The 15,591-nt window shown below is 56.5% G+C and overlaps 5 protein-coding genes across 5 annotated transcripts in view; 4 read left to right on the forward strand and 1 right to left on the reverse strand.

Moving 5' to 3' along the window:
- Positions 1–4,551: 4,551 nt before the first annotated feature.
- On the forward strand, positions 4,552–5,353 carry GUITHDRAFT_153391 (hypothetical protein; the record flags this gene model as incomplete). Its single annotated transcript, XM_005829833.1, has 2 exons — positions 4,552–4,731; positions 4,782–5,353. Coding segments are annotated over exons 1-2 (556 nt in total), but the record flags the coding sequence as incomplete, so codon positions are not given.
- A 911-nt stretch (positions 5,354–6,264) lies between these two features.
- Positions 6,265–7,178, forward strand: GUITHDRAFT_153392 (hypothetical protein; the record flags this gene model as incomplete). Its single annotated transcript, XM_005829834.1, has 1 exon — positions 6,265–7,178. A coding segment is annotated over exon 1 (658 nt), but the record flags the coding sequence as incomplete, so codon positions are not given.
- Positions 7,179–8,748: 1,570 nt separating this feature from the next.
- On the forward strand, positions 8,749–9,189 carry GUITHDRAFT_57845 (hypothetical protein; the record flags this gene model as incomplete). Its single annotated transcript, XM_005829835.1, has 1 exon — positions 8,749–9,189. A coding segment is annotated over one exon (441 nt), but the record flags the coding sequence as incomplete, so codon positions are not given.
- Positions 9,190–11,279: 2,090 nt separating this feature from the next.
- Positions 11,280–13,325, forward strand: GUITHDRAFT_110963 (hypothetical protein; the record flags this gene model as incomplete). Its single annotated transcript, XM_005829836.1, has 1 exon — positions 11,280–13,325. One exon carries the CDS (start codon positions 11,280–11,282, stop codon positions 13,323–13,325), a length of 2,046 nt encoding a protein of 681 aa, XP_005829893.1.
- A 1,523-nt stretch (positions 13,326–14,848) lies between these two features.
- The window catches only part of GUITHDRAFT_110964 (hypothetical protein), a gene marked incomplete at both ends in the record, with an annotated part of 2,105 nt that continues 1,362 nt past the window's right edge, over positions 14,849–15,591 (reverse strand). Inside the window, 2 exons of the mRNA XM_005829837.1 lie at positions 14,849–15,187; positions 15,238–15,301. Of these exons, the coding sequence (XP_005829894.1) occupies positions 14,849–15,187; positions 15,238–15,301 (403 nt within the window). The remainder of the gene's footprint in view (positions 15,188–15,237; positions 15,302–15,591) is intronic.

Below are 15,591 nucleotides of genomic sequence, written 5' to 3' on the forward strand. Positions count from 1 at the left end.
ACTTGTCTCGCCCTCCTCTTGCATGCGTATGCGTGGGCGGGTAGGGGCAAAGAGACTCGCTGCGGATCCAGGAGCCATGGCTGCTCGAGTACCAGAAGCTCCATGCCTCCATCACCCGCGGCGATCCCTCCGCCGCTCGCTATGCTGTCTGGACCTGCAAGGCCATGGTGGATGGGCCAAGGCCGTCGGCGGAGGAGGAGGGTTTCATGGGATGCACAGGGTATGGGAACCGCCTGCTGGGGGTGACGACGACGCTGCTGTACGCAATCGTGACGGGACGCGCGCTGGCGATCGACTGGCCGGGGCCTCGACCGCTGCAGGAGTACTTCAGCTCTCCGGGGGGTCTCTTCGACTGGACCCCTCCCCCCCACCTCCTCCTCGCCTCTTCCGTGCACCTCGATGACCGGGTCTCGAGGAGGAACCTGAGGGTCACCCTGCTGACTCGCAACCTGACGGAGGAGCACCCGGAGCAGGTGGTCTACATCACATGCAACGAGGCCTTCTTCGTCGACCTGATGCGCAACCCGTTCTACTCCTCCTCCCTCCGCTCCATGGGCGTCCGATCCCCAGAGCAGGTCATGGCGGCGCTGCGGTACTTCCTCGAGCCAGCTGGGCGGCTGCTGGAGGAGCTGAACAGGCTCTGGAGCTCCTTCGACGGCTGCATCACTGTAGGCCTTCAGGTTCGTTTCGGCACGAGCAAGACGAGCCCGTACGCCATCATGAGCCGAGAGGAGGCAGAGATGTTCTTCGAGGTGGCACGAGCAGTAGGAAAAGAGCAGCAGGAAAAGGAGCGGCAGCCACAGCAGCCTGTGGAGGAGATGGGGGAGGAGCGGGAGGAGCGGGAGGAGCGGGAGGAGCGGGAGGAGCGGGAGGAGCGGGAGGGCAGGTGCGTAAAGATGTTCTTGTCGACAGACGATGTGGAGTATGCGGAGGAGATGAAGGGGAGGGAGAAGGACCTTGTTTTCTACGACGGGCAGGTCGGGCATGTCGACTGCACGCAGGACGAGGAGGAGCTGCTGAAAGTTTTCGTCGACCACTGGACGCTGGCGAACATGGACGAGATCGTGTGCTCCGTTCCCAGCACCTTCGGCTTCTCAGCTCGCATGCTGAACGTCAGTGGGAGGACAAGCTTGCACGCGGTGATAGCGAGGAGGTTCAGGCTCAACAGGAGCCAGCGGGAGCAGCACAAGTTCTGGTCTTGCGGGGAGCAGGACGTGTGCTTTTGCGGCACCATGGGGATCGCTGGGGACCTCTGCACGGGGAAGTTGCAAGATGTTGTTTTCCGCATCACAGAAGCCTACCTGGTGCACGACGAGGAGGAGGAGGGGAAGAGAGGGAAGGAGAAGGACGAGGAGGGAGGGAGGCTGGTTGACGATGTACCTCTCAAGGTCATCATCTCCTGCTTCCTGTACGGAGAGCTGGCAAACGTTCCCCTCACGTCTCCCTACACTGAGAACACAACCCTGTATGTGTTTGTCAACGGGATACCCTCTCCTCCAATCGACGTCAACTGCGACGACCCGCGCCCTTGCGCAATCGTGACGTTGGTGCCGCGACAGCAGCTGCAGGAGGAAAGAAACGTCATCGAGCTTTCCCTGTTTGTCGGCTCCACCCATATCGATTACATGGACATCGTCTTCGGAGAGAAGGAGCGGGAGCAAGAGGAGCACCAGGAGCACCAGGGGCAAGAGCAGCAGCAGCAGCAGCAGCAGGGCGGACAGGACGGACAGGAGGAGCCAGCAGAGCAGGAGCTTCAGCACTTTGAGTCGAGTACGAGTTGCCTCAAGGAGGAGGTGAGCTGCTGCTGCATCGGCTGCTGGGGAGGTTGCTGAGACGTTGCAGGTGAGCTCTCTCGCCCACGAGTCGCAGGTCATTGGCTTCTACGGCCAGGCGTCGGAGACGAGAGAAGCAGGCTTCAAGTTTGAAATCTCAGTCTCCTTCCTCGACATGAAGCTGGTCAGGCTGCTGCTTTCTCCTCCTCCCTCCTCCCTCCTCCCTCCTCCCTCCTCCCTCCTCCCTCCTCCCTCCTCCCTCCTTCCCTCCCTTCCTACCTCCCCCCTTCTCCTTTTCCCTTCTTTCCCATCATGAAAGAGGTCAGGTAATGGTCTCACTCAGGTATTACAAGCTTATAGCAGGAAAGAAGCAGGAGACATCCGCTTCCGCATGAGCTCCCTCAACAAGTAAGACATGACGTTCTTGATTTCTCCTCATCCCCCTCAGCCCCCAGGATTTCATCCTTGTCACGCAGCAGCTCGATGCGTATCCCGGCGAACCTCCAACGGAAGTGACGTCATCAACGGGATGGTTCCGCATGCCGGCGCTGCTGGACCAGTGGTGGGGGGTGACCTTGCGGTCTGCCGCCTTCAACGTCCTGCTCATGAACTCCATCCTCGCCTCTCCCTCCCTTCAGCAGACTCTGACAGCTGCCCTGCCCTTGCAATGCACGCGGACTGAAGAAGAGGAGCGCCAAGTTGTTGAGGTGGAGAAGATGCCGGTGGTGGTGATGAACATTCGGGAGCGAGAGGACAGGAAGGTATAAACTTCCTCGTGCTGCCATGCTCTGACCGCCTGCTGCTCCCAGCAACACATGGCCTCCATGCTGCATCGCCTTGGCTTCGAGAACGTTTCCTTCCCCCTGACGATCAGCAGACGAGACGTGAAGGAAGAGGAGCTCGTACAGCAGGGGAAAGTCTCGGTCGAAGGCATCCGATCTCTCCGAGCAAAGTTTGGTCAGGACGCGATCAAACCTTACATCGCACACGCTTTGTCGTACACACAGCAGGTGGGCCTTTAGTTTCCCTCCCTCACTTGACACGAACTTTGACTTGTCAGGTACAAATGGCCATCTCTTCTCATTCTCCCTGGTTTGCGATCATGGAGGACGATCTAGTCCCTGCCTTCGAGCCGTCTGCCCTTCTCCGCTACCTCTCCCTCGCCATCTCCCAACTCCCGCCTTCGGGCGACATCCTCTACCTCGAGTGAGTAGAGCTTCAGCCCTGCCTCTCAGTCTGACACGGGAGTCTCAGGTACTGCTGGGAAGACTGTCAGGTCAGCGCCTCTTCTCCTCCTCTCAGCCCCGACGCTCTTGCCAGGGCCTCCTCTACAGCCAGCCTCTCCTCCACAACGTGGCCGCAGGCGTCAACACCGAGTTCCTCGGCATCGCCAGGGCGGTGCGACCGGCATGCACAGGCGCTATCGTCATGACGGAAGGAGGAGCGAAGAAGGTTGCTCGGGCCCTCGTGCCCATCTTCCATGGCCTCGACGACATGTAGCGAGTCTGTTGGGCCTGCTGCTGGATGAGAGCTGGGTGCTTGCAGGATTCCGAGGCTCATCGAGGAGGGGGTGGTCGAGGCCTACGTCACCGTCCCCCCCTTGTTCTACCAGAGCAGCTTCTTCGGTTCCGACGCAGGTCGACGACACCTTGAGATGCTGCAGGCAAGCTCCGGTGGAGGGCAAGGAGTGGGGGGAGGGAGGAAGAGAACGGCAGAGGAGAACAGGAGGGGAGAGGAGAAGTAGAAACAAGGGGAGGGGAGGGGAGGGGAGGACAGACCAGAGGAGCGAAGTACAAGGGTACTGATGTTCCTCTTGCAGAAAGGAAACGGTGAAGGCATAGGAAACTTTCACGCCATCGTCCTGCCCGCCTGCCTCAAGGAGCTCAATCCTGTGGTGGGGTACGGCCTGGTGTCTTGGTGGGAGCAGTCGGGTGAAGAGACTTTCCTGCCGGTGTGAACCTGACTGCCGCTGGTGCAGACGCCGCTACCAGAGCTCGTGCATCGTGGGAGGCAAGCTTCACAGCAGTTGGGGAGGCGCGAGCGGCAAGTGGGACGGGAGGAGGGCTATGCGGTTACGACTGTGACGAGCAGGTGGGGGACGATGACACCCTTGTGGTGGACGTGAAGATGGTCGACTTGTGGGGCTGGTGGGGGAGCGAGGAAGTGTCACTCGCCTTCTGGTCGCGCATGCGGTCGGACCTTCAGTTCGACATGCTCGTGGGAAGGTGTCGAGAGGTCGTGGGGAGTGCTGGCTACTGACGTCTGCTGGCTACTGACGTCTGCAGGACTGCAAAGGGGCAACGAGACCTTGTCCTCTTCTTTCAGCAAGACAGCGACTGCTTTAATCTCTCTACCAGCTCCTTGTGCAACCTCCTGGTCGAAGCTGAGGTACTCGCTCGTACTCACCTGCTTTACTTGACCTGCAAGTCAGTTCGTCAAGGAAGAGCGCTACGTAGAGTTGTACATCTCACTTGTCTTGCTGCCTGCATAAACTACGACACCTCGTATCGCATATTGCTACATGTCCTCTCTCCTCCGACTCCCCCCTGCTCCTTAAAATCTCCCTTGCTCCTACTCCTCTACGTCTCTACTCCCCTCCTCCCTGCCTTCCCTTCCTCACTCCTTCCCTCCCCTCCCCTCCCCTCCCCTTCCTTCTCCTCCCCTCCCTCTTCTCCTCTCCCTCTTCTCCCCTCCTCACGAGCATGCCCGGTCTATTCCCTCGGAACAAACTTTCAGAGTTTATTTCTTGTTCTGGTCAGCAGCAGGACCTACTCGGGCCAGGGGTCAACCAGCGGAGATGGAGGACGGGGAGCTTCGCTCGGAGCTTGTGCTAAGACAGGCGATGCAGGACGCCCTGCTGACGCTTCATGGCGATGCTCCTGTACAGTCCTCGCGCACCGCCGAGATCTCGGAGGAGAAGATGAAAGAGCTGGAGGACGGGAGAGTTGACGTGATCTCGGTGAGTTGGCTGGCTGCGAGAGGACTGCTGTAACTGATGCACATGCTCAGATCATCGTCGGGACGGGGTTCACATGGAGTTTGAAGAGGAACGGCAAGTCAGTCTACGGGAAGGCGGTGCAGGACCTGGCGCTGCTGCGATGGTTCTTATCCTCCATAGTGAAGCCCGGCATCCTGCTGTCCGTGTACTCCACGAGCGGAGAGAAGGGCCAGAGGACCTACAGGGGGAGGGTGGAACAACTCGATGTGGGAGACGAGTCAAGGCGCATCCGCTTCAAGTACTTCGACGATCCCGCTGTTCACACTCTCTTCGCCAACAGCACCGTCGACATCTTGGACGACACAGGGGAGTCGGACTTCTCGCTGCAGACGCTCAGCACGTACCTTGAGGAGGGCCATAGGATCGAGGACAAGGATTTCCCCCTGTGCAGCGAGCACGCGCTAAATGAGTACCTCCAGGATGAGCAGGACGGCGTATACAGTATCAACACGATCGAGGAAGAGGCTCCCTCCGGCTTCATTCCCCTCAGGGTCACATACAAGTGGGAGGACCAAGTTCAGAGCATGCTCTGCTACCGGGTCCGAGCTTCGGGAGTGTATCCGCGGTGGATGAAGTACGACGGCCATATCACCACCTGCGAGCAACCGTGGGAGGCAAATGACGTCGACAGGCTGCGACAGGATGACAGGAAGCAGATCTTCACCAACGAGTCCGAGCTGCGGGTCAGCTATAAGTACCTCAGGAAGAGAGTCTACTTTGCGGGGGAGAAAGGTGACGTGAGGAGAAGCGCTGACGCGTTTGAGTGATTGGATTGTGAATGCAGAGCAAGGGTTTGCGGTGAGAAAGTTTTCTAGAAAGTTTTCGGAGACTTCATCCAAAGGTGAGCTTCCAACATCAAGCTGCTCATTCACTGGTTGGAGATTGACTTGTCATTCACAGAGCGCAGATCTTCGATCTGGTCTATGTTCTCATCGAATTCCTTCAAGGACAAACTTCAGCAGCCGATGTCGGCAAAGGTGGCGGGTCGTTTGCGAATGGCTTCATCGATAGCTCTCTTCCTCGTGATCCTGACTTTCATTCTCGTAGTGGTGATAAATCGACTAGTCTCTTGAGCCCGTCATCTGTCCGAAAACCTCTTCCTCACTTGAATGACCTCGTGCAGACCGCTGCATTTGAACCTAGTCCCATCCATACAGCGCGCGTATCGCAAGGATGCGACGATTAGGTCGTCATCCCCTTCTCGCAGCTCTGGATCTTCACTTCGCTTCCTTCTGTCTGACTTACCAACACATCCTGCCACTGACCACCCCTTTCCCTACGCTTTCTCCTCCTCTCCCTCCCCCTTCCTCCCCCTCCCCCTCCCTCCTCCCCCTACCCCACTTTTCATCCAGTCTGCACACAAGGCTTCATTTATATGTATTGTAAATTATATATATATATTACTTTGTAAAGTGTTTGCAGTAAAAGTCATTTTTGTGGTACAATCGAATAACAACAGTTGTAGAAGAGACGTTGGAACTGAACGACGGTAGGCATGGCAGGGCGAGGAGGAGGGCGAGGAGGAGGGCGATGACAAGGACAAGGATCGAACAAGCATGACGGCAAGGGATGGGCCTCAACGGATGTCTTGAAAGACTTGACAGGGGTTTACAACTCACTTGGTCCTGAGCACCTTGAAACTTAAGACGGGGGGGATGGTAACAGAAGCAGATATGCAGTGGTTGATCCATGGTTCATGACAGCCCTGATACAACAAGATGCACGTTATGAAGCGCAGGCAAGTGCCATGATGTCAGAGAGAGCCAGCAGCCGAACGGTCTCCGTCACGGAGATGAAGGCGTTGCTGCAGGAGCAAAGCAGGAAGCTGCAGGCGCTTGCTGACAAGCTCAGCGCTTCCTCTCCGTTGGTGGGTGAGAATGAGCAGAAGGAGAGAGAGACTTTGGCCATCATGCGCAAGAACTCGATATTGGATGCGATGGTAAACCAGAACGAGAAGCTTGCGTTGATCGCCGACAGGATCCTCGATCAACTTGATAGTGTGGCCTTTGCAGGAAGGAAGATCCAAGAGCTCTTCGACACCATTGACACGGATGCAAGCTACGATCTGAGCAGAGACGAGTTTGAAAACTCTCTCAAGAACCTGGGATTCCATATAGAGAAACGAGACACGGACCTGGTCTTTCAGTTGCTCGATAAAGACGGGAACGGAAAGATCGATAGGAACGAGTTCACTCAATGCCTGATGCAAAGGAGGTGCCGGCGGCAGATATCGAACTGGGTCGACAGCCTGGGGCTGAACAAGCTGATAACGTTGAAGCTTATGCAAGGAATCCATGAGGACGAAACAGACCCCTTGCAGTTCTTGATGTATAAGCCCAGTGCCATCCAGCAAAGTCTGAACTCATTGAAAGAGGACATCGAAAGAGTAATGAAATCCTCTCTGGACAAGATGAGGAAGACGATGAAAGCAACAATCGTGGAAGATGATAAGGCCAAATCCAAGTTCGTCTCGGGGCAGCAGGAGGCGATCTTCGTTGACCTCCCTCTCTTCATGGAGGGGCTAGACAATCTCATCGGCCTGCCCCATAAGAACGTGCGAGAGGCCATGGCGAGGGAGCACGAGTCAGAGGAGCCGTTCGTGGCAGGGTACCTCGAAGACACAACCACCCCCAAACAAGAGTGGGAGTTTGTGATGAACCCAAGGCCTGACGTGCGTTACCCTGGCGAGACCTCTCATGCTGACGTTGAGAACTACACCAAGAGGATGCGCAAGCTAGTGTCTGACCTGAAGAAAGAGCCCATGTGTCAGCTGGCGGAGCTGTCGGAAGAGGAGCTCATCGGGCTCCGGCTCTACACAGGCCCCATGTACAACTTGTACAACCCCACGATCAGGTGCGGCCCCAGCTCCTGCCCTGCAACCTGACGCTGCTTTCTTAGGGAATTTCTGCATCAGAAAATGGACGAGAGGAAGCAGCACATGTGCGCGAAGCGAGTCGGAGGCATGAAGTACGTCACAACGATCAGGATGATCGCCTCCGGCATTGTGAAGCTTTCCAAGTTCTGCAAGCTCCCCGTCGAGCGCAAAGTCTACCGCGGGCTGAATGCCATGACTCTTCCTGACTTCTTCTTCTGGGCGGACAAGAACGGCTTCAAGGGGGCAGTGGAGCCAGCCTTCATGTCCACCTCCCTCGAGAAGCGAGTTGCCCTCAACTACCTCAACCGAGGAGGCAACTTGCCGATCCTGCTGGAGATCGATGTTGGGCAGGTGGACCGAGGAGCAGACGTGAGAGGGAGTGCGGGAGGAGGAGGAGGAGGGCTGATGTTGCCCTGCAGGTGTCGTGGCTGTCGCAGTATCCCAGCGAGCACGAGATGCTGTTCCCTCCGCTCTCCAACCTCGAGGTCGTCGGGCCGGCGTCGCTGGAGCTCTTCGGTGCCTCGGAGGTAGTGAAGCTCAACGTGCGGGTCAACATCAACCTTAAGAGCCTGACGCGCGAGCAAATCGAGTCGAGGAGGAAGACGCTGCACCTCGAGTCGCTGAACTTCATGATCCAGGAGATCGACAGAGACTTGCACTCGTACCTCAACGAGCTGCTTGAGAAGCATCGCGATCCGAAGCTGTACAAGGACGAGGGGAACGGGCTGGCAGTGGTGGAGAAGATCCTCAACGAGTGTGTGGAGCTGCGGAACGATCACGAAGCCCGCCCGGACGAGAACTACAATGAGAACCACCTGCACCGGGTGCAGGTCAAGGAGATCTCGAACATCCAGGAGATCGCGCGGAACAAGTTGAACTACTGGGTGATGAACGCGGGAGTGACCAAGGACAACATCTCCTCCATCTCGATGTTCCAGGTGTGGAACCTCGAGAGCGGCAAGCTGTGGGTGAAGTACAACGAGAGCAAGAGAGCAGCGCGGGAGAACAAGGAGACCGAGGTCCGAGTGCGTCAGTGTGCGGTCAACTTGTCAAAGTTCCTCGGGTACCTCGGGGACGACGTCGTCGACCAACCGCTCGGGCACGACAAAGAGACGTCGCTCATGCACGCAAGCTCGCAAGGAGATGCGAGGCTGACTGAACTCCTGCTGGATGCCGGCTGCCACGTCAACTTCGTCAACGAGCATGGCGACACCGCGTTGCTGCTGGCGGCTCGGAACGGGCACACGGACTGCCTGAGCCTGCTGGTCGAGCGGAACGGGAACCCATCGCATGCTAACCACCAGGAGGAGACTGCCCTGATGCACTCGAGCAAGTACGGGCAGCTGGAGTGCGTGCAGCTCCTGCTGGGCCTCTCCAACGGGGACGAGCTGATCCGACAGAAGAACAAGAGCGGAGCTACAAGCATCCACCTTGCTGCTGACAACGGGCAAGAGCACGTTGTCCTCTTCCTCTGCAAGCGCGTCCCTCTCGATGTCTTCCTCATGCGGGCCAACAGCGGCAAGTCGTGCCTGCACTACGCGGCTGGCAGGGGCCACCTCAGGACAGTCCAGCTGCTGGCGGAGAAGGGAGGAAGGGATCTGTGCGAGATCAAAGACAACCAAGGGAGGACGGCTGAAGAGTTCGCCACCAAGAGCGACTTCCCTGACATCTCTGACCATCTCCGCAAACTTCACCTGCTGGACTACAAACTCGATCGCGGGGGTCGGGGCGAGGAATCAGTAGCTGACTGATGACTTTTTGATTGATGAACTTGAAGTAAGTGAGTCCGAGGCAGGCGCACGCCTGCGTTCAAGTTGGAACTTATCACGAGGTACTAGTTGAACTCAGCGGGCCGCCGGGCGGGGCCTGCCTAGGCTATGAGGCTGAGCCTACTAGAACCGTGAGACTGAGCCGCTCAGAGCTCATGATGGCATCCTGGGCGCGGCCCGATCTCTGACGATCATGTGACTCCCTGCCAGTGACGCCGGCTTCCGACGGCGAAGTTCACAGGTTCAAGGCTGGCGGGCCCGGGCCGGGCCCGGGCCCCGCGATCAGCGGCCGGGCGACGGTGACCGTGCCAGATCGGACACAGCGGCCACTCGGCTGCCCAGTCCGACGGTCACGGTTGTCGGACTGGGTTAGGCCTGGTTTAGCCTGAGACTCCTGAGACCCGGCTGCCCGTGGGCCCGGCAGCCGGGCGCCGGGGCCCGCCGCCCGGCCGGGCCGCCCGGTCTTACAAGGGTAGTTTTTTTTCTCAAACTTAAGTTAAATGTATAGTACCCTCTTCTCTCTTTACTCAAAGATAAGTTAAACATCAGTACGAGGACAATGAGCCCGGTGGTACAACGGACGTACTTGAAGCATAGGATGGTAAGACTATGCTAGGACCTCACCACTTTGAAGATACTGTACTAACTATGGTCATATTGGTTTCCTAGGACATTGAGCCCTACCGAATGATAGATCTTCTAGCCATAGGACTCGCTATGACCAAACTATCCCAATATGCTTGCAGCCTCTGTTGCCGCTACCCTACCCCACCCTACCCTACCTCACCCCAGTCTACCCCACCCCAGAATAATACATACCCTGCCCTGCAGTCCAATAACCATACCCTACCCCAAACAATTGAACCTAGTGAAAGACCCCTGGGAATATTCTCATTCTCTCCTTTTTATCTAAATGACTCTCAAGTGATTTGCCAGTACATTCTCCTCATCGATTTATTCTGGACCCCTTCTGAACAGAACCCCTCAAATTTAGCAGGAGGGGTCGTCAGCTACAGCATTAGAGGGGTACCGCACCTCATCGCAAGAACACTCTTCATTCCCACCCATGACGTTTTGACACTTCACCCTACCCCCTCATTCCTCAGTCACTACCCCTCCTAAACAGCTAATACTACTCACATTTTATGCTACCCCTGTCGTCATATTGAAACCACCCCCAATGAGACCGATGGCTCCATTACCCCCTCAAACATGATTATTTCATGGGGTAGTCTTGAAGTTTTTTCCACCCCTACCCCAATGAGACCTGCTCCCCAATAAAGTCAGCAATGTGAGCATATGGAAATGGGCTAGAACTAACGGGGGGATGGGAATGGAAGGAGGAAGCGGGTTAGAGTTTCAATCGAAGATAAACGATAGGATCATGCAAGAAGAGAAGAACAGCTCATGAAGACAGTTCTAGAGCTCTTGGACTGCTGTCTTTCATATAGAGTAGGTCACAAAAGAGATCGATTTGACGGCCACTTAGATCGATTGCAACACCTTACCCACTAGGGTATGCGCATGAGTATCTATTGAAAAGAAGTTTGGAGCAGAGAACCCGCATGTGCTGCTCATAAATGTCTGTAAAGCGAATCCCAGAAATAGTCGACCAGTTTGATGTTTTGCTGTTATTTTCATTTCTCGCGTACTTTAGCCATGCACTAGACAGATTTATGCAGGGATTAAGAACGTCTTCCCTCCTGTTTCTCAACCTTTGATGGCCTTTGCCTCCATTGTATGACTTGGCGTGGACCTTATCCCTTTCACAGACAACTCTTTCCCTTCAAGACCCATCAAACTATCAAGCACCCCTCCTCATCAAGAACCTTGCCTTCTCGCTGAAGTAACGTCGTATTCGCTCAATGCAGAACTTTATCATGCCGCAACCCTTTGTTGCGGTACATGGGGGAGACCCTTCTCAGTATCCCCTGAACCCATCTTACAACACACATGGGGGAGATCCTTCTCAGTTTCCCCTGAACTCATCTTACAACGTGTTCAGCAATCAAGGCCCGGCTGGTTTTCAGGGTTCGCAGGATTCCTGGATGAGCAACCAGCAGGTTGCAAACTCGAACCAGATTGTGCTGGAAAATCAAATGAATATGAAGTCTGAAGACTTGAACTCAGCCAGAACAAACTTGTATCCAGAGTTATCCACCGAGAGCAAGAAAAGAAAAGTTGAGAGCAGCCACAGCGTTGAATCTCATGGTTGCTTGTATGACTCCGACTCGAAGCATGACGACGACGAGAGAAGGCTCGGAACAGGTTTCCTCCGTCTCCCGGATGTCATCGACAAGATCGCGCAAGAGGGCACGGCGTTGCGGTGGGATCAGGGTGAGGCGGCCTACGTTGTGCTGGATGGGCGAGCGTTCGAGAATCGTTTCAACGAGCTGAGGTACACCCGCGGCAAGAAAGTCGACAACGCTCGTAATAGACCGTTCAGCCGCATGCCCACCCACTTCACGCTCATCAGGGGCGAGAAGTGGGCTGCAACGGGCACCATGTTCCGACCCAAGAAAGAGGATGGCAAGCCTGCTCCTGTGCAGCATGACTGGATCGAGGCCTCAACAGTAAGGGTGACCCTAGGATCCAGTCATGACAAGTTCCAGATCTCACTCCAAGAGTTTCTTGACATCACCGGAGCAGGCGATCTCTATGCTGACGCCTTGAAGAGCAGAGGGGATGCTCTGAGCTCCACGGCGACGACAAGTCCCGAGAACTCGACGTCTAACAACTCCACCCCTGCGAATGACTCGCCCGAATGCCCTTCATCTCCCTCCAAGCTGACAGACCCCATCGATGATCCTTCCTTCGCGCTGTTGTCACGAGAGCCGTCTCGTTTCCTCATGGACAACTTCGGCCAGGACGTGATGCTTGACTCTAACGACGTGACTGCCATTCTGGGCACAATCTGGAACAGCGATGCTCGTGGAGATCAAGCGTATTTCTTCATGAGGAAGGCCGGCATTGCTCCCTTCCAGAACGGAGCGATCGTTTGCTTGAGAGACGGCCTACTCGAAGGAGATGCGTCGCGAGGGTCAGGCTGCCTCTACCTCATCGTGTCCGACAAGAACGCAAAGTGGAAGGGAGAGCCTATCCCTACTCCTGAGGAGGAGGAGAGAGGCCACTGGTGTTGCTTCCTTGGTCAGGTCCCCGTGGTCGTCGAGGGGCGCGTGGCATGCGGTGATTACATTGGCCCCATGTGCGATGGAAGTGGCAAAGGGCGGGTGGTGGCGTTGGGGGAGAGCCCGGTGATTGGCATTGCGCTGGCAAACAAGGAGGAAGCAGGACCTGCGGTAGTGAAGACGATGTGCTTTGCCGGGCTGAATGCAATCTCGTTGAATTCAAGGATGGACGAGAAGTCGTACAAGGAACTGTTCGAGCAGGGCAGGAGGATGCAGGAGTTGGTTGAGAACGTGCAGCGAGACGTGAAGGAGGTGAACCAGAGGGTCGGGGCTGTGACGCAGAAGGTAGGAGACGTCGAGGCCCGTGTAGGAACGACAGACACCACTGTTCGCTCCCTTTCCAACAAGCTCAACGTCAACGTGCAGCTGCTCGACTCCCGCCTTCAAGATGTTGAGCGATCGGTTGCCTTCAACTTTCACCGCATGATCCCTACCCTTCCTGCTCACGACGGCGAGTGGCGCTTCCAGGTGGCCGGGGGATCATGTCAGTGTCAGTTCAGTAAGATCTGGCGTATCATCCTTGTGTTCGCCCTTGTCCTCGTGAGCGTGGCGGTAGTCCTCCGCCTAACTCGTCCTGCTCCTTGCCCAGGTAATCGCCAACTTGTCTGTCCTCAAGGTTTCGAGCTCAAGCCGGGACGTCTGTGCGTACCTCCCAACAGAGACAGGAAGCCGCCGGTGGTTGCTACCTGTGCGCTGGCGGGAGAAAAGGATCAAGGTGTTTGAGGGAACATGCGTGAGTTTGTTGTACATTAATAAATCTTGTGAATCTTCTCGATTCCTGCCGACGACCCGCTAGGAGGGGTGGAAGAAGAAGCTGGCGAACAGCGACTGGGCAAGAAGTGAGGGAGAGGACAGGGTGGGAGGATGGCAGGCCTGCAGCGGCGCGACTAGCTCCTCCTTGTATCTCTTGGCGATCTTACAGACGCGCGTAGCAAAACAATCTTCGTCGATCTGCAGGTGACAGTGAGAGAGAGAGAAAGGATGAAGATGGAGGGGAGGGGAAGAAGGGAGGGGAGGAGAATACCGACGGACAGACAGTCATGGGAAGGAGGCGGTGGGAGGAAGGGCAAGAAGTCAGGGATAGAAAGTCTGAGGGCGACCTTGGGCGGTCGAGATTTGAAGTCTTGGACGGCTTGTAGGAGGTAATGCCTGAAGCTCGTGAGGAACGGAGGAGGCAGGAAGAGGAGGGGAGAGAGGAAGGCGAGGGGGCGGTGGCAGTAGGGTAGCGGAGGGAACGAGGAAGAAAGGCACGACACCTCTTCCTATCGGGAACCCCAAGGAGCAAGCGAGCAATCAGCTCGTCGAGTTGTGCATGCGGACAAGGAGGGGAGAGTTGGCAGCATTCTGCCATGTTCCCCTTCTGTCCCTGGCTGCCATGTAGGTGCCCAGAACAGTCTCCCTCCTCCCTCCTCTCGTCCTTGCGTCGGACACGCTGAGACGTTGATCAGCACAATAACGATGATCGATGAGACCACCTCAACATGACTTGACACACCCAGCCAACTTCCTCCTCCTCCTCCTCCTCCTCCTCCTCCTCCTGTATCTTCTTCCATAAGAGTCGCCGCAGCATCTGCATCAAAATCAGATGAGAAGGACGCATGCAGAACAGCCACCTGTCGACCTTTCTCCTGCTCTTGCGTCTATCGAGCAACGCAGGAGCTGGAGGGAGGAGGAGGAATCTGTCCATCATCACCCTCACCTTCTCCTCCTCTTCCTCCCCCTCAGCTTCTCACCAACTCGCAGATGTCGTTCTGCCCTCACCAGCTTGCACTCAGTCGCTCTCGCCCTGCCGTCGGCTCGCTCAGCTTCCTCATGGTCAAGATCGCGCTGCGCTCACTTGCTGAAGGAGGTCAGCAGGAGGGAGCAGGAGTTGTCCTGCAAGGTGCTGCCGGTCATGCGGAGCTGCGGGAGGCATGAGAATTGAGCAAGACGAGAGAGGAAGGGACTTGTGCACGATGCGAGCATACGATCGCACTGCCGTTGAGATGACCGCTAAACCCAAGGGTGCAAGCTTCGATGATGCACCTGTCTCAAGAAGAGGAGAAGGAGGAGACGAGGACGAGGACGAGGACGAGGACGAGGACGAGGAGGACGAGGACGAGGACGAGGACGAGGACGAGGAGGACGAGGAGGACGACGAGGACGAGGACGAGGACGAGAAAAGTGCCGCAAGCGAGGGGAAAACGAGGAGGAGGAGGAGGAAGAGGAAGCAAGTGAGAACAGTGCTTGTTACGTCACTTGATGTCTCACTTGACGTCTCCCTTGAGAAAGATGCCGTCTGCGCATTTAAGGTGCTGCTCGTCGATCCCTCCAATGAAGCACAAGGACAGCAGCAAGCCTGGACGCTCGTCCTGCTCCTGCTCCTGCTCCTGCTCCTGCTCCTGCTCCTGCTCCTGCATCTCTTTCTCCTCCTCAACGACATGTTGCACAGATTGTGACCCCACACAAACGATCGAGTCTCCGTAGCCGGACAGGAGAGAGCAGAAGGAGAAGTTCCATCTTACTCCCCTGGTCAAAACCTCCTCCTTTTCCTCCTTCTCTCCGCCAAACGTCAGCAGCAGGCAAGGCCTGAAGCTGTCCAGCAGCTGTATCCAATCAGAGCCTCCATTGTCCACGTCCTCGTCCTCGTCCTCACCGACTCGATCGAGACAAAGGTGACAGACGTGAAGTAGCCCCTAGAGCCCTCGCGCACGATCCACCTGCACATGACCAGCTTTTCATCCCTTATGCTCCTTCCTCTCCGCAATTCCCCCTCTCCAATCCCCTTCGTATCCCTCCCTCCCTCCCTCCCTCGCCTCCCTGCGAGGTTGTGAAGCTCGTAAATCGCTGACATGATCCAGAAGCGGGGCACAACGATTGGGACAAGGTACTCTCTGAGGAGGGCCGGATGAGCCCTCCCAGGAGGGGGGGGAGGAAAAAACAACAGATTGGACCCCCCCGGCTCGTAGGGAGCGGAGGGGGGAGGGATGTGTGTCTTTCGATGGGATGA

Source organism: Guillardia theta (assembly GCF_000315625.1).
Source record: "Guillardia theta CCMP2712 unplaced genomic scaffold GUITHscaffold_49, whole genome shotgun sequence".
In the NCBI taxonomy this organism is placed as follows: domain Eukaryota; class Cryptophyceae; order Pyrenomonadales; family Geminigeraceae; genus Guillardia; species Guillardia theta.